The 18,073-nt window shown below is 45.6% G+C and overlaps 1 protein-coding gene across 1 annotated transcript in view; it reads right to left on the bottom strand.

The window, feature by feature from the left end:
* The window catches only part of HEBP2 (heme binding protein 2), a 28,075-nt gene extending 12,358 nt beyond the window's left edge, over positions 1-15,717 (bottom strand). The window contains exons 1-5 of the mRNA XM_073337460.1: positions 15,360-15,717; positions 14,895-14,967; positions 12,011-12,146; positions 6,445-6,625; positions 4,744-4,840 (exon numbers count right to left, since the gene is read on the bottom strand). Coding sequence (XP_073193561.1) covers positions 4,744-4,840; positions 6,445-6,625; positions 12,011-12,146; positions 14,895-14,966 — 486 coding nt within the window. The 5' untranslated portion in view covers position 14,967; positions 15,360-15,717. The remainder of the gene's footprint in view (positions 1-4,743; positions 4,841-6,444; positions 6,626-12,010; positions 12,147-14,894; positions 14,968-15,359) is intronic.
* Positions 15,718-18,073: the final 2,356 nt, after the last annotated feature.

The raw sequence follows: 18,073 nt of genomic DNA, 5'->3' as shown, positions 1-18,073 counted from the left end.
GCTTATATGTCTGTCTCTTGTAAAGCAGACACATCCTGCCCATTTTTTATCATTCGCGATTCCAAGACCCTTCAAGCTGCCAGTCATGCTAACTTAATGAATAGATACCACTAATTAATTGCCTTCCTTGAAAGAGGCAAGATTTCCTGCCAAGTCCCAACTGTAGGCCTTGTCTGTTCCAGTTTGACTAAATTAATTATAATTAACCCAGTGCAAACCCTCTAATGTAGAGTTACACAAACCAGCTTGACTGTCCTTTAAATCAGTTTAGCTTGACTAATTTAAAATCAATTTATTAAACCTGTGCAACGTTTCCTGTTTAGATAAGGTTTTACTCTTGTAAGTTTTCCAAATTCCTTTAACCACCAGCCCACATGGATTTATAGATAGAGGACCACTTCCCAAACCTCTAAAATATATGGAGTAGCCATCTATGATGTAATCAGGACAACAGTAGTGACAAAAGTTAATCCCTCCATGCTCCTTTTCCACCTGAAAAAATACAGATTGAGCAGGCATCAATGGCACCTCACACAGAACCAACAAGAGGGATATCCCGGTGGTGGCAATTGTACTCCTCAACACTGTGAAGATAGTGAAGATAGGCTATTCTATCCATGCGCAACATAATTGTGTAGTGAACATGCACGTCTTCTCTGGTATGCTTTGGATAACGCAAGCTTCTGCAGAGCCATCCTTTGCATGACTACCACTCACTTCTTTAACATAAGTTAGTGCCCCATCCCATCTAGTTAAAAATTTAAAACAATCTAATTGCATAAGATTATTAAACCTGGAAAATTCCTCAACACAAAACTTTAACTAAAACCCAATTAAGATTGCTGTGTAGCAATGTACTTAACTATTCTGTCCTTTTACATAACTGAAGCACTTACAAAAGACTTGAATAATTGGAGCATTTTAAGTCTTAGTCTGCCCACGTTATACCTTTATAAAACATATTTGTCTAGAAGTGCCTGTTTCATCATTATACAACCTTAACTTTGATCCAAAATTAATAGTATTCTTTCATAGTCAATACAGCAAATTCTTCTGAGAGAAACAGGATAAGTCTCTTGGTTCCATCATTTTAAGAGGACCTTAGAAAAGGATAGTGGAACATGATAATGGCCACTCTGGGAACTATAAACTCTGGGAACTGTGCCAGCTGACTCGGGGCAAGGGGCTGATTAATTGCAGTGCAGATGTTTGGGCTTGGACTGCAGCCTGCGCCCTACAACCCTGTGAGGTGGGAGGGTCCCAGAACTCAGACTGCAGCCCAAACACCTATATCACAATTAAACAGCCCTTTATCCCAAATCAGCTCAGAGAGCTCAAGCCCCACGAGCTTGAGTCAGTTGACCCGGCAAGCCACAGGTATCGAATTGCAATGTAGACATACTCTTTATGTTCAAAATCTGAATTAATACATGCTGAACAAAGATGATGGTAAAGGTCGAAGTGTCAGGTAATTTATTGCTCTGAAGGAGAGTAAATAATTTTCTAGCACTCCATTATGCAATAAGTACATTTCATTCACATAAATTACTTAGGCACTTTTGTTGATAAACATTCCAATGACTTTTTTTCAAACAACCTTTTGGGGCCAATCCCCAGTGAAATCAGTGGCAAAATTCCATTAATTTCAGTGGCAGATCAGGCCCTTTACCAGCAAATTCCAATCTCTATAGCGAATATCCCACCATATCGTTCCTTTCCTCTGTAATGTACTACCCTGATTAAACCAGATTTTAGAACTGTATTAGACAGCAGAAATCCTAACTACTGTAGAACCAAGATAGGAAAAGAAATCCAGCAAAAGATATAGGTTTAAAAAGTATATACTTATAAATTAGATCTAAAATTTATACCTCAGATTAATTTTTAATAAAAGCCTGACATTACTGTGTCTGTGGCAATAACAATTTTAGGAACACTAAAAAGCTCAGGAAACTCAGAAGTTTAAATTGAAAGAAAAAAACCTTATAGCAAACAAGAAGTGAAACAAAATAGGCTTATCTGTTCTGATCTCTCTGCAATAAATAAATAAATAAATAATGCAGCTGCAGCAATCCCTTGCTATTATCTTCTGTTGTCTCCTGCCCAATCCCCTTTTCTACCATGACCTCTTCATTGTCAGTCTAATATAGATTGTAAACTCCTCAGGGCAGAATTTAAGACTTCTAATTTGCTTGGAAAGGACCCTGGACAAGCATGGTGTTAAACAAATACATGTTATTTTACTTTAAGTGAAATTAACTTCTGGAACAACGCTTCATTTTTTAAAAGGTGAGAGCATGAAGATTCTGGGTTTAGAGGGTGCTTCTAGTTCCAGGCAGCTACTTTCTGTGTCCATTTAGAAGCAGGTTTGATGGATTCTAAAGCCAATCCTAACCAGCTCTCCTAAAACAGGAGATTGCAACAATGTGCCGACTTAAGGATGGTGAATTGCCTTTGTACTTTTGCTAATTTGGACTGATAATCTAGTCAAAGGATAAAAGCTTTTGAAGTCAACGCATCAGTAGTCACCATGAAAGTATATATCAATCCTAGTGTAAAAAGTAAAGGTAACAATTTAAATTACTTGAATATACTAACACTGGATATATAAGTGCCTGGACTAGTACCATAAAGCAAACAATGTATTTCAAAAGGCAAATGTTGGAGGCTTTGAGGCTAAAAATACCCAGACCTTGACAGTAATAGTTTGGTTATGTTGTATCACTGTCTATACTCTAGCAAGTGTAAAGCTGTTACCGTATGATGGCTGTTCAGTGGCCAACAAGAAATGCGTAAGTGGTCTCGGCTGAACTTGCAGTGAAGGAACGTCCACAATTCGCAGATGCCAGCATAATAATTCTCAGTACCAGGCATCCTTGCTGGCAGACTTGGCATAGAGGCCCAGGATTAAATAGACAGGAGGATCAGTCAGGCATTGGCAGGGTAGTACAGAGTAGTTTGCCCTGCACTGGGGAGAGATGACTTGCTCTCCTTGCTGCTGCCAATACAGCAACTATCATAATTACTAAATTAAGGTTTATAAAAATGGACTGGCAGTCCAGTGCTGGCACACTATATGCTGTCAAAGTTCAAACTCAGCTGCTCCAGTCAACAGCCTATTTGATCTCTATGGGCAAGAATCTGAGTAGCCCAAGGTGAGCTGAACCTAAGTTTTACTTACATTTTACAGCAAGGCCTCCCTAGTGTGGCAGACTGGAAATACCACAGCAACTACATTCATTTTTAAAAGTTGATTAAATTAAACATGAAAACAAAAATTGAGACAGTTGCCCTTTTTCATATCTTAGTTTGCATTTGTTCCCCTTTCAGCTTTTTCTTTTGACAATCCATAGTTGTGCTATAGATAAGCCCATTAGCAGGATGACTGCCTAGGAAAAGGAGTACTGCGGAAAGGGATCTGGGGGTCATAGTGGACCACAAGCTAAATATGAGTCAACAGTGTAACATTGTTGCAAAAAAAAGCAAAGATAATTCTGTATTAACAGGTGTGTTGTAAGCAAGACACAAGAAGTAATTCTTCCGCTCTACTCTGCGCTGATTAGGCCTCAACTGGAGTATTGTGTCCAGGTGTGGGCTCCACAGATCAGGAAAGTTGTGGACAAATTGGAGAAAGTCCAGAGAAGAGCAACAAAAATGATTAAAGATCTAGAAAACATGACCTATGAGGGAAGATTGAAAAAATTGGGTTTGTTTAGTCTGGAGAAGAGGAGACATGATAACAATTTTCAAGTATATAAAAGGTTGTTACAAGGAGGAGGGGAAAAAATTGTTCTTAACCTCTGAGGATAGGACAAGAAGCAATGGGCTTAAACTGCAGCAAGGGTGGTTTAGGTTGGACATTAGGGAAAACATCCTAACTGTCAGGGTGGTTAAGCACTGGCATAACTTGCCTAGAGAGGTTGTGGAATCTCCATCACTAGAGATTTTTAAGAGCAGGTTGGACAAACACCTGTCAGGGATGGTCTAGATAATACTTAGTCCTGCCTTGAGTGCACGGGATGGGATTAGATGACTTCTCGAGGTCCCTTCCAGTTCTATGATAGTTAATATTGATATTTAAACTGTCATCTTTGAGGTAATAACCCACTGAGATGATTGAGGCAATTCAAACCTCTCAGTTACTGTTTTTCTGCTGGTTGCAGACAAAGACACTAAGTTCTTGTTTTCTACACAACCACTGCAGATACAGACTTTCCTAAAAAAAAAATAAAAGCTTATTGTGAAGCGCAGTTCTGTGGTGAGGGATAGGTTCTGCAGTAAAGAGTGTAGCCACAGAATACATAGGAAGAGTTCCCTGTGTTATGCTGTAGCAACCTCTCTAGCTGTGTGCTAAATTGCAGTGATGGATTTTAAAGGGAGGGAGATAAGGAACATGGTGTGAAGTGGAAGGAACAGGAAAACAGGAAAAATTTCATGGCTTTCTACTCTAACTGAAAGTGTGATCACTCTCATACAATTGACAGAATGGGGGAAACTGTACTGTCATTCTAGAAGAGGCACGTTTGAAATCTGATACATTATAATCTGTCTATATGTTAAAAACTATTACATACAATTCCCAGGCAAAAAAAAATGTCTGAATAAACTGAACTTCTGTCTCTAAAGAAAGTATTTTGTTTCCTATTCTTGATTGCTGGGGTTTCCATTTCTCTTGATAAGCCACACCTCATTGTGTCTATTAAGCAATTTAAAAGGGCTGTCATAGCCAGCAGTATAATAGACCTTTTCATCAAACACTTTCCCATCCCGCTTCAAACTTTCTGCTAGTGTCAGTAGTTCTTCTTGGTTCTTTGTGGCACTGGAATATCCTCCAAAGGACCTGCCAATAATAATAAACAGTAAGAGAACATGAAGAAAGATTATCACTAATAAATCTAAGCTTGTTCTCTATGCAGCTTGTCTAAATCCAGCATGGGTCAGCAGTCATTTTTTGAAACCATATAGTCCAGTCCTTTCAGGGACTGTTCCCTACAGCCCGTTTTCTAGTACTTTGTCCAGTTTTGTTTGTTTCATATGATGAAGCTTCTGCAACTTCCTTTAAGATAATTTCACAGTAACAGACTTTACCAATGGGAAAATGGGGTATCTTCAAGCCTTCATGAGAGCTGTTCCTCTTGGTGTAAATGTAAAATGTATGACCACATGCCTTATTTTGTACTTGTAAAGGGTGTTGTTTTGATGTCCTGAGAGTGCCACTGTGAAAAACAAAATTCCAAGGAACGTGGCTTTGAACACCCAGGATTAATGTTCAAGAACAGGGATGGATAGATGGGACGCTTTCCCCAGCACTCATTTAAATTTTCTTTTTCAGTAGTTTGTAACTATGGAAAAATACGACCTGAAGCTTACATGGAAAATGAAGTTAGTTACTTTATGCCTGAAAGTTAACTTTGTCTTAGAACAACTTGTTTTGGTTTAGATTTGGCAGTGGGGAAATTCATCAATTAACATTTTGCTGTCTACTTGAACATATATTCTTAACTATTTTAAACTGGGAAAAGTACAGTGTTTTTTCCAATCCCAAGTCTTTCACGATGTTTTCATTAATATACAGTAAAATATAAATTTTTTTAAAAGAATGCAAGATGATCTCCATCTCGGGATGTTCAACAAAATATTTTCAGGACATGTGACTTCTGTATACTAATTATACTTACTGGGCTCATGTGAAAAAGGTTCTGAGGATACAGAGATTTGGATTGAATTACAGGCTAGTACAGTGGTCCCCAAACTGTGGGGCACATCATGGAGGAATGTTTGCCAGTGGGGGAGGGAGAGGGAAAAGAGTGCGGCAGAGCCCGGGCCAGTCCCCATGCGGGGGTGGGAAAGGAGCGCCACCCAGCCCCGCTCTGCTTCCAGCTCTGCTTTGGCCCCAACCACAGCTGCAGCCCCAGTTACTGGCTGCGGCTCCGCATCCGGCCACAGACCCCATTGTGGCCTGGGCGGGGCTCTGCTCCCGGCTCCAGCCTCACTCCCAACCCCAGCCTTGCCCCTAGCCTTGGCCCCTGGCTGCAGCTCCATTCCTAGCCCTGCTCCTGGCCTCAGACCTGCCCCCAGCCTTGGCCGCCTTACTCCTGTCCATGCCCCACTCACAGCCCCAGCTCCCACGGGGTGGGGTGGGGTGGACAAAGGTATGGGGGTCAAAACCATGAAAAGTTTGGGGACCCCCTGGCTAGTATAAAGTGAATTACTCATTCAATAAAGCATGTGCATGCACCATCTTATTCCTCAACTGACTGCCACAAGGTGGCAGCCACAGTTTAGCTGAAGAATATCACATTGCGTTGCTATATTTTTAGAAAGTGTCAGGACTTACCTCTTCTTTTGAGGACTAAAAAGATTTTTGATCATATATAAGCTGTCTTGTGCACACAGATTTACTACGTGTACTTTGCAGAGTTGCAGTAGTTAGTTAATACGTACCTGACAAACACAGTCATTTCTGGTCTGTTTTCAATGAAACTGTCTGACTCAGATGGCTTAGGTGGATCAGCTTGATGATCAGATGGTATATAAAAAGAAACTGTAATAGTGGACTTGCAGAATGGGCCTGCACCAGGTTCCACGTGGCATGTTACTGGAGCTGTCATCTCTATCTTCATCCCTATCAGAGGCAAATAAGCAACAGCTACAGCTCTGTCACAAATATCAGGCCAGATAATGTAGAGTGTCAAGAAAGAGAACACAGTGGTGGCTTTATCAGAGGTTGCCTTTGATTTATATTTAAGAAAAGATAGTTTTAATTCATACGTGTTTTTTCCATTGTTGCATTGTATTAGGATTATCTTGTCTGCTTGTAATATTTTTTAAAGGAAATGCATAAGGGCAAATTTCTGCTTGTATGCAGTAGATCCCTTTGTCTCGATTGTTGACATTCCACTACCACAGACCAAACTTCTTAAGCCTTGCAGCAGCATGTAGGGTACGTATAGCTAAATGCCGCAGTGATAGGTAGGCTGCATCCACGCTGTGAAAGGCTCTGGCAGAGGAGAGACAGCAGTAAAAGGCTCCTGCACCTTTCCCCACCGCCTCCCTCTGCTGGATCCTTTCCCTACCAGAGTCTTTCCCCATTGCTGGAGCCTTTCTCTGGGGCAGGAAAAGGCTCTGGCAGTGAGGAGGCAGCAGGCCCCTACACTGCTAAATACAGCAGTGTATACAAGGGAGCAATGGCTTGGGTGTGCAGAGAACCATGTAGGGTACATAGCCTAAGGCTTTTGGTGCGTATCTACTCGCCTAAGCAGTGCCTCACCATCTACACTGCTCTTTAAACCTGCCTGGGGGTTGTGCAACATCTGTACTCTACATGCTGCTATATGTCTACATTGCAGTTGGAAGCAAACCTCCAGCCCAGCCAGATACTTGAGCTACCATACTAAAAATAATTGTGTTGCCCTTGTGGCCCTGGTGCAGGCTTGGGTCCCGCTTGGCTTGAGCTCACGGGGCTAGACCAAGTGATCACAGGAGCCACAATGTCCACTCAGCTATTTTTAGTATGCTAGCATCAGCCTCTTTATCCAGGCTGGGAGGCTCGCTCCCAGCTGCAGTGTATACATACCCATAGTCTTGGGCTAGTCAATACTTGCTATCAAAAGGTCATCTTGGAGACAGCTTTTTTTTTAAACTCAAAATTGAAAAAAGACTTATGCAGTACAAAAGCACAATGAAGCCTAACTCTTTTTTCTTTTTTAGAGGACCACGGTCAAGTAGTTTTAGGTTCAAAGTTTATTAACTTAAACTTAACTCGTCATTTGGTAGGAAATGCCCTCTACACTCTGGCTGTTTTAGGGCAGCTGCAGTTGATTTTTATAAAAGTGAGCATCATCAGCTATATCTGACCTTTGTATAGGTTCTGTGCTGCAGAGCAAAATAATTTATAACTGTATCAAAAATAAACTACATGTCAATCACTGATGAATGCCCCAAAATAACAGTGAGGAAGAGGAATATTCAGCACATCAGTGGTTTCAAACTAATTTTCAGGTTCTAAAGTCACATGAACCAGCTCATACAGCTTTGATGTACCAGTATGCAGTGGGCTGGGACACTTCAGCATCTGCTGAAACCAGCCTACTGGAGAGGAAGAGTTAGCTATTTTGTTTTTAGTTATAAAGGCCTGGTTGTGGGGAGTTTCTCTCTCAAGGGGGTGTAGGAGTTTTGAGAAATATTCCTGTGATGGGGTTCTCTCCCCACCAGGTCTGGAGGGTTGAAGTGGCTAGGCAGGCCAATTAACTGCCCAGGCTGCACCTGAAGGAGACAGGGAATAGGCCACTAACTGGAAATGGGCTCAGCTGGGCAGGAACAGGAGGGGCCTGTATAAAGCCCAAGAGCAGTAAGGGGCTTATAAGGAAGTAGTCTACTATCTCTCTCTGGGAGGAGGGCTGGTAAACCCAGAAAGAGGGGGAAGCTAGATGAGTAGGAAAAAGCCCAGGGAAACAGCAGCCAGGGATAGGACTGTACAGACCTTGGCTTTTGTTACAGGGTCCCTGGGCTTGTACCCAATGTAGAGGGTAGGGCAGAGTTCCCCTACCAGCCACTGTGAAGTCACCACTTGGAGATGACAGCTCGTCTGGAAGGAAGTTGAATTCCCCAGATGGGGAGGACCTTAATGACCTGGCTGGAGGACCAAGCCATGAACAGAAAGCTGCAGCTCCAGGAGTGATAGGGGCTGCAGGGTGAAAGAAACCAGGCAGAGACAAGGGCAGCATCTGGCAAAAGGTAGTCACCAGGAGGAGATGCTACTAGCAGTGAGTACACCCTGTGATTATCACCTTATATCTTAAAGAAAGCCACTTACCTTCCTCCACCTTGGCTCCTCTTCCAGTGGAACACTGTAGTATTGTGAATGGTATGATAAGTGTATTTGAAAGGGCTTTTGAAGTGAGGGGGTGGGGAAGAAAGGGGCAGGGTAAACTTAGAAGCATTCATGTGCTGAATGTTTCTCTTCCCTGCTGTTGTTAGGAGTATTCAGGGTGTTAAATATTTTTAAAGCCATAAGAGCATCTCCTCTCGGCTATCCTAACTCCTAAAAGGACACACTACTATGTTGGCTTTTATGCCTTACGACAGTGGTTCTCAAACTTTTGTATTTATGACTCCTTTTACGCAGCAAGCCTCTGAGTGCAACCTGCCCCCTTATAAATTAAAAACACATTTAAGCAGCTTGCTAAATAAAAAAGGACATATGATATAAATTCAGACAGAATAGAGGAAAAGTAATTGGAATTTACTACTAACACTTTTACCCAAAATTAACCACTAACATCAACAAATATTTCTTTTGGAAAAAATTACAACTGTTAATGCATGTGATGGGGTGTCTACCCAACACACAGCCTGAAGAGGGAAGGCAGACCAATTAACTTTATTAGGCTGCACCTGGAAGGAAGCCAGGGACTGATGATGGTTGATGAAGCCCAGCTGGGGGAGGAGCTGGGCTAGGCTTATAAAGAAAGCTACAAGGAGGAGCTCTGCTGCCTAAAGAAGGGTGTTATGGCAGTTTGGGGAGACAGTAAAACTAGGATCCTGCCTCAGACTACAGAATCTGACAAGACTGGGGTGGGGGGAAGTAGCCACAGAGAGAGCTCCCCAGGAGCAGAAGCTGGGGAAGTAAACTAGGAAAGAGCCCAGGAAAATAGCAACAAGGTCAGAGCTTGAGTATAGCATGGTTGCTAGGCAGAGGGTCCCTGGGCTGGAACCTGGGGCAGTGGATAGGCCTGGGTTCTCCTGCTGTCCACTGGGAAAGTGGCACTTATTTGGCAGTGGATCAGAAGACTGAGACAGTTTGTCCAGTGCATCTTCATTACCTGGGAAGGAGAAGACTATAGTAACCTGGCCAGAGGGCCAAGTCTCCAAGAAGGAGTAACCTGTTTCCACTGAGAGACCCCCTTTGGCTTGCTCGCCCTGTGGTGTATCAGCGTCTGAGGATGAGCTCTGCCCGGGCTACCACAACGAGGTGCCCAGTGATAAGTAAACCCCATGATAAGGCATAACATGCTTAAAATGCTTTGTCGCTTATTGTTTACCTTTTTCAATAGCTTAAAATACAAATATATTCAGCCATCAATAGCAATCAATCAGAAGTCAAGCTTATAGGGGATAGGAGCCCCTGGTAGTATTAAGGGTATTTAGTATTTGATCTATTCCAGATGCCATTTAAATATGATTAACTTTTCCTATACCCACTACTAAGAGAGATTTAATAAAGCCCCTTTAAATGCTGCTGCTTATTGCAATTTAGGTACTAAGGAAGACCCATGGATTCACCAAGGGAAAGTCATGCCTGACTAATCTAATTGCCTTCTATGATGAGATAACTGGTTCTGTGGATGAAGGGAAAGCAGTGGACATGTTATTCCTTGACTTTAGCAAACCTTTTACATGGTCCCCCACAGTATTCTTGTCAGCAAGTTAAAGTAGTATGGGCTGGATGGATGCACTACAAGGTGGGTAGAAAGTTGGCTAGATTGTCAGGCTCAACGGGTAGTGATCAATGGCTCCATGTCCAGTTGGCAGCCGCTATCTAGCGGAGTGTCCCAAGGGTCGGTCCTGGGGCCGGTTTTGTTCAATATCTTCATTAATGATCTGGAGGATGGTGTGGATTGCACCCTCAGCAAGTTTGCGGCCGCTAAACTGGGAGGAGTGGTAGATACGCTGGAGGGTAGGGATAGGATACAGAGGGACCTAGACAAATTGGAGGATTGGGCCAAAAGAAATCTGATGAGGTTCAACAAGGACAAGTGCAGAGTCCTGCACTTAGGACAGAAGAATCCAATGCACAGCTACAGACTAGGGACCGAATGGCTAGGCAGCAGTTCTGCAGAGAAGGACCTAGGGGTGACAGTGGATGAGAAGCTAGATATGAGTCAACAGTGTGCCCTTGTTGCCAAGAAGGCCAATGGTATTTTGGGGTGTATAAGTAGGAGCATTGCAGCAGATCGAGGGAAGTGATCATTCCCCTCTATTTGACATTGGTGAGGCCTCATCTGGAGTACTGTGTCCAGTTTTGGGCCCCACACTACAAGAAGGATGTGGAGAAATTGGACAGAGTCCAGCGAAGCGCAACAAAAATGATTAGGGGTCTGGAACACATGAGTTATGAGGAGAGGCTGAGGGAACTGGGATTGTTTAGTCTATGGAAGAGAAGAATGAGGGGGGATTTGATAGCTGCTTCTAACTACCGGAAAGGTGGATCCAAAGAGGATGGATCTAGACTATTCTCAGTGATAGCAGATGACAGGACAAGGAGTAATGGTCTCAAGTTGCAGTGGGGGAGATTTAGGTTGGATATTGGGAAAAACTTTCCCAGTAGGAGGGTGGTGAAACACTGGAATGCGTTACCTAGGGAGGTGGTGGAATCCCCTTCCTTAGAAGTTTAAGGTCAGGCTTGACAAAGCCCTGGCTGGGATGATTTAGTTGGGGATTGGCCCTGCTCTGGGCAGGGGGTTAGACTAGATGACCTCCAGAGGTCCCTTCCAACTCTGATATTCTATGATTCTATGCTTTGTTAAGGAAGTGTTTCCTAAAGTGTACAGTGTGTATCCACCTGGGTGGAGTGAGGGACTATTTGCAAGATGGGTGTGCAGAAAGACCAACTGGCCTCTAGAGTCTTTAAAAAAAACAAAAACCTCACTGTTATAACTTTCAAAACTAAAGAGTGTTTCTTAGTTAACTAATACAGAGACCTTTCCCTGAGTCTGCACAGAGCCTGAAACAATGGCTGCTAACACCGATGGTACTTTAATTGTCCACATTAACTATTTCACTGCTCAAAGCAGAAGGAAGATCTATACCATAACCACCAGCATTCCCAAAGTCAGGTGTGGAAGGAGCACAAAAGACTAGTGGAGATGTATGGATTAAGAGAGGTATACCCTTTGCCATCACATAGGGTTCCTGAGTGACAGGACTGGCTTTCCTTTCCTGAAAGCGCTCAGCTTTCAAAAGTTTAGAAACACTGAATTATTGAGCAGTATAGTTCAGAGCATCTTACCTTTCTCATTCTTGCCCTGAATATAGTCAAAGAGCTTCATGAAGCCAGTGCTGACAGCTGAATCATAGTCCATTGATTTAACAGAAGTGGCAACCCATTTAGCTGGTTCATACTGCCGGACTTCATAATCTGAAGCCTGTAAACAACCAAAAAAAGAAACTATCAAGAATAGCGCTTCACATGAGCATCAGAGCATAAGTGATTAGGTGTTCACAGAAACAGAATTCCTTCATTTTTACACCACAGGCTTAGCCTTATCTAACAAACTTTTTTAAAGGGGGAGGAGTATTAACCAGCCTGACATTGCTGGAGAAAATGATTAGGTACTAGACAGTAGGAACAGAGAGCCCAACTATTGCTCAATGCTTGGAACAGTGTTGCAGGTCAAGTTCAGATCAAAACATGAAGTTTTTATTTATTTTTTAAAAAGTCAGGAAATATATGGAAGTTTTTCCTGTGTTGATTTATCCAGGTTGCACATTGCTGTAATGGTAAAGAACATAAAGGGAACAAAACAGTGGTTCTCAAACTTTTGAACTGGTGACCCCTTTCACATAGCAAGACTGAGTGTGACCTCTTCACCCTCTCCCCCCTTTATAAATTAAAAACACTTTTAAATATATTTTACACCATTATAAATGCTGGAGGCAAAGTGGGGTTTGGGGTGGAAGCTGACAGCTCATGATCCCCCCCGCATGTAATAACCTCACAACCCCCACTTTAAGAACCTCTGGAATAAAGCTTTTTTACTATTATAATTAAAACCCAAGATTACCATAACAATTTTAATCTTCCTTTATTTTAGTCTGACAGCACTTTGTGAAGAAAAAATAAACAATAAATTTCTCTGGGTGGTTTGTGTGGGGCTTTGACTCAGTCAAAAAAAGAAAATTATAAAAAAAAAGGCATTAAAGGAAAACCACCACTTTTTTAAAACAGTCTAACAAGTAATGTAGTCTAGTGTGCAATATGAGTAAGTCAAAGAAATAGTATGAGGTTAATAACTTTTGGGGGGAAATTCACTTACCAGATACCATTAATATATTGATCAGAAATTCACAAACTTTTTTTTGTGACCCACATCTTACTACAGTACCTCTCATGGCTCACTTCCCCTCATAAACACCTGGACCACCTCAGAATGATCTCTGTGACAACTGCAATGATTACTTGAATTGCAAAGTAACCTCTATTTGACATAAAACTTTCTGCTATTAATCAGCCAGTCCCTTGAAACAGCCATAAAGTTTTCAGTGGACCACACATCAAAGTTTGACAGTCTCTGTCTTACACTATCAAGGGGGAAAACCATAAACAATCTAAGGCTGTGATTTCACAAATACATGCATAACTTTTCTCAGTGAAGTAGTCATCTTGTCTTCAGTGGGACTACTCATAAGAAAAGTTACACACTTGTATACGTGTTTGGAGAACCAGAGCTTAATTTACTTCAGGAACTCTGGAGATTTGGTTCAATTCCTATATTGCTCATAGTACATTGGGCAATCACTTACCGTCTCTGCCCCTTAGTTTTCTTATCTGTAAAATGGGTATAGTACTGCTGTACCTTACACGGATATTGAAGATAATTCATTAATATTTGAGGTTCTCAGAGCTTGCACAGAAGAACAGTGAGTGCATGGCAGGCTGGGCCGTAAAACTACCTTGCACACAGCAAATTAGTGCTAACTCACTGTCTATGAAGACCCTGCTGCTGCACACCAAAACCACCCTAGTACGCTTTGATCTACGAGTAGTTCAATGTGCACTAGGGAACATCTGATGCACAGCAAGAGGGTCCACATGGAAACTTAGTGCATGGCATGCTAGTGCAAGGTAGATTTACATGCTAGTCTGCTGTGCACTAACTGTTCATCTTCTAGAAAAGCTTTCAGACATTAAAATAATGGGAAGCAATACAAGTATACTGTGTATTTTTGCTGACCAAACTGCAACACAAAATATAAACTCCCCTATTTCATCTTTTCCAACTCTAGTTAGCAAAAGGCTGTCACAGTAGGATTGCAAATCCAGAGCAAAAGAAGTGTAAACCAGCTATTTTATTTGCCTTTACAAGAATTCCGTAGAAATAGTTCTACTGATTTTTAAGTTTAGGAAACCTCTGTTTACACAATTTTGATTTATAACCCTAAATCAACCTGACTGTGTACTTAATGTGGCTACAGCAACCTTAAGTTCTGCATTTATTTGCATTTTATTTTAAACATGCAAGATTGTTGTTGCCTTTAGGTTAGTTTTCTGTATTTTATTTCATCCTAGAGGAATAGCTAGCTAGTCCTGACACCATGGAGATTATTGGTTTGCATGGCTCCAATTGCAGGTGGAAACAAACACCCCAGAACTATAGCATTGCATAACGTTTTTTATGCAAGTCACCATGTCATAGCTACTGCAAAAACCTACCTACTGCACTGTGGTATCTTGTATCTCTCTAGTGAGCAGGAAATAACTAAAATTCCTGTCCAAGTTGACTTCTGCACTCCCCCCTTGCCCCCACTTTCCACAATGGTTATCCCAAGCTGAAGATGAGCCATTTAGGATGTTATGATCATTAGCCATTTAGCCCATTATGATCGTCTTGTCTCATCTTTTATATAACACAGCCCACAGAGCGCCAACAGTTCTAGCAACCTGAAGTCCTGCAGTTTGACTCTTATTTTTTTAATCACACTTATTTCCTCTGCTCTCCTAAGCCCTAGGACTAAAGTGCTTTACCTCAAGCTCCCTGCCATGCCCCCTATTTTGGTGAGACGTAAGCCTGGCATATTTGACCAGAAAGGAAGGCAAATAAAATGAGTGAGAAATGGGGTGTTCTAGCACAGACAGCAGGGCCCCCTCTCCTTTTTGCTAAGAGGAATTTCACCTGGCTTGGTACCGCTGTCCACTTGGGCAGCTCCAGCCTGGAGGCGACAGCTTGTTTGTTGGGCTTCAGCATCCTGGGGAAATTAAAGCAGAGCGAAGTTAGGAGGGCCTTCCCTAGCCCCTCTCCCTTTGAGCCCCACCTAGGGTGACCAGATGTCCTGATTTTATAGGGACAGTCCTGTCTTGTATAGGTGCCTATACCCCCCTGAACTGCTGTCCCGATTTTTTTTATGCTTGCTGTCTGGCCACCCTAGCCCCCACCCGCAGCAGGGCACTCAGCCCCCTCTGTGCACCTCACCCACCCAGCCGTGGCGGGAGGGCTGGGATTAGCTCAGCACCTCTCTTCCCCCCTCCCCCTCCATCCCGGGGCCGGGCCAGCCCAGCACCGTCTCTCTGCCTCAGCAGCTCCCACCCAAATGCGCCCCCTGCCCTTCCCCAGCGGGCTGTCCCCCCGGCAAGCCCAAACCTCTGTCTGCCGGAGCCTGCCGGCTGCTTGGGGGCGGGCCAGGCGGCGAGGTTTCATAACCCCCGGAGCTGGGCACACCCGCCGCCCGCTGGGGCTCGGCCCCTGGCACCAGCAGGCTGCCCCCGCTGCGGGAAGGCGGGGAAATGCGCCCGCCGTGCAAGCCGCGGGCAGCCCCGGGACCCGCTCCGAGCGGCCCTTCCCCAGGCGAGGCGAGGCGCGGCGCGGGGGCTGCAGCGGCTTTCTGCCCCCCGCGATTCCTGGCAGCTGGTGAGCGGTGGCTCGGAGTTGCGCGAGCTCCGGGCTGCCCGGGGATAAGCCGGCTGGGTGGAGCTGAGGGCCGGGCCAAACGGCGTGGAGACGGGCGGGGAGGTGGCGGCGCCAGCCTGCTCTGTCCCTCCCCGCGGGGCCGTGCCGCGCCTGCCCGCCACTGGGCGCGCTATGAAAGCGCGGGGGGGGGGCGCCCCGAGCGGTGATGGGGCTGTAAGGGGGCCCGACTCTCTGCAGCAGGGCGAGAGATTACACGGCGGCTTTACTAGTACCATGCGCGGAAACGGGCCACCCGGGGGGGTTACCCCGAGCACTAGTAACGGGAGGGTTGCCGAGCCGGGCTGCCACTTCTGCAGAGATGTGTCTGTCCCGGCGAGACAGAGAGTGTGTGTGTGTGGGGGGGGGGGTTCTCTAGCGCCATCGCCTTCACTGGAAATCACACCCGGTGAGATCTGAGCCCCAAGTCCCCCGACAGACCTTCCTGGCCAAGGGGAGTGCAGAGCCAGTGCTCCGGTTGGGGGCAGCGTGTGGACTCCCCTGGCCAGAAGCTGGACCTGCTGGCAGCTTTCGGGGCGCAGCTCGGTGCCAGCCAGGACAGGTAGGGACTAACCTGCCTTAGCACCACCGAGCAGACTTTTAATGGCCCAGTCAGCGGTGCTGAACAGAGCTGCCAGGGTCCCTTTTAGACCGGGTGTTCCAGTCAAAAACCGGACACCTGGTCACCCTAGACGTGCGCAGGAATTAAAATTTCACTGCTTTTGGAGGACCATGTTAAACACCCGCATTAGGCACATCACACTGTTGGGGACACTGGGGCACGGCCACTAGGTAACTCGAGGGGATGGAAGACCACGAGTGTCGATGAAGCCCCCACGCACTAGGCCCCGGTGTCCTTGGGGGGCCCGCCTGGAGGCACTCGCAGCAGCTCTGCGTGCTAGGCCCAAGTGTCCTTGGGCCCCCCCGCCTGGAGGCACACACAGCAGTTATGCTGAGAATCTGCAACACTATGTTGCAGAGTCAGACTGCCTGAAACTAAACAAGGCCAAACAGGGCACGTATGGAAGAACAGTGCTGAATAAAGCAGCTTTATGTATACTTTAATAAATGATGCAGAGAACCAGGGAACGAGCTGGGAACTGGATTGGCTGGCTATATGGATACTTGGGGCAGCTTGCTATTGGATAAGTATGCTGGGAAAAAGGATGTATAAAAGCCTGTGTAACTTCCTGCTCTGTGTACAGGATTTGAGATTCAAATCTCCCTGTACCTATTTGAAGCTTCAAATAAACTTTTCTGCTTCTCCACCCCGTTGTGATTATTGGGTGTAGCACACCGGGTAATGAACCACTCAAGCTGTTGTTCAGCCTCTCGGCACTGGGGGCCGGCAACAACACCATATCGACACATGCACATACATAATATGCATAGAAATGAACAGCCATATGCTCACTATTTCAACAAAAATTCGTGCACTGTGGAGCCATCTGAATAAATGCATCCACAAGTACTTGGCCCTGGCAGAGAAAGAGAGAGAGAGCTGTCAGCTCCTCTCACCCCTGCCACCGTGGCGGGAGGGGGAGGGGAGAGGAGCGCTCTGTGACCCTGCTCATAGGTGCCAATTTCTGCTAGCACTGGTGGGTGCTCAACCCACCTCTGCCCCCCACCCTGACTCTGCCCCTGCCCCGCCCCACACCCATTCCAACCCCTTCCCCAAAGTTTCCACCCCCTCCCTGCCCCTATTCCAAGCCACCAATGAGCTGCCAAAATCTTAACAACCGATTCCCTCCTCACCCCACAAGGGGGTCGTGGCCCACCCCTGGCCCCCGAGGACTCCTGCCCCATCCAACCCCCTGTGTTCCTTGATGTCCTCCCTGGGACCCCTGCCCCATCCACCCCACTCCCCTGACTGCCCCCAGAACTGGGCAGGAGGGTCTTGTGGACCACTGTAGTGGGTGCGCACCCCATCCCTAAGAGCAAGAGGGACCTGTCGGGGGACAAGGTGGGGAGTCCTGGCAGTGCTTACCTGGGGCAGCTCCCAGGAAGCATCCAGCAGGTCCCTCTGCCCCCTAGGGGAGGGGGAGCATAGCTAGCGGGGGAGCGGCTGCTCTCCCCACTGATCACGTCAAAAGTGGCCCCTTAGGCGCCGACTCCCTGGGTGCTCTGGGGCTGGAGCACCCATGGGGAAAATTTGGTGGGTGCAGAGCCCCCACCGGCAGCTCCCCGCCCTGCACCCGGCCCCAGCTCACCTCCCCTGAACGCGTCGCCCTTCTCTGCTTCTCTGCCCCCTCCCTCGGCTTCCCATGAATCAGCTGTTCGCGTGGGAAGCTGGGGAGGGCTGAGAAGCAGGCAGCGGCTTCGTGCTCAGGCCCAGGGAGGCGGAGGTGAGCTGGGACGGGGAGCAGTTCCCCTGCGCACCCCCCAGGTTACCTGCTGCGGTGCGGGCAGCC

The sequence above is a fragment of the Lepidochelys kempii genome, chromosome 3 (assembly GCF_965140265.1).
Source record: "Lepidochelys kempii isolate rLepKem1 chromosome 3, rLepKem1.hap2, whole genome shotgun sequence".
In the NCBI taxonomy this organism is placed as follows: Eukaryota; Metazoa; Chordata; order Testudines; family Cheloniidae; genus Lepidochelys; species Lepidochelys kempii.
Note: the sequence above shows the minus strand (reverse complement) of the source record. Positions and strands in the feature narration are given on the sequence as shown.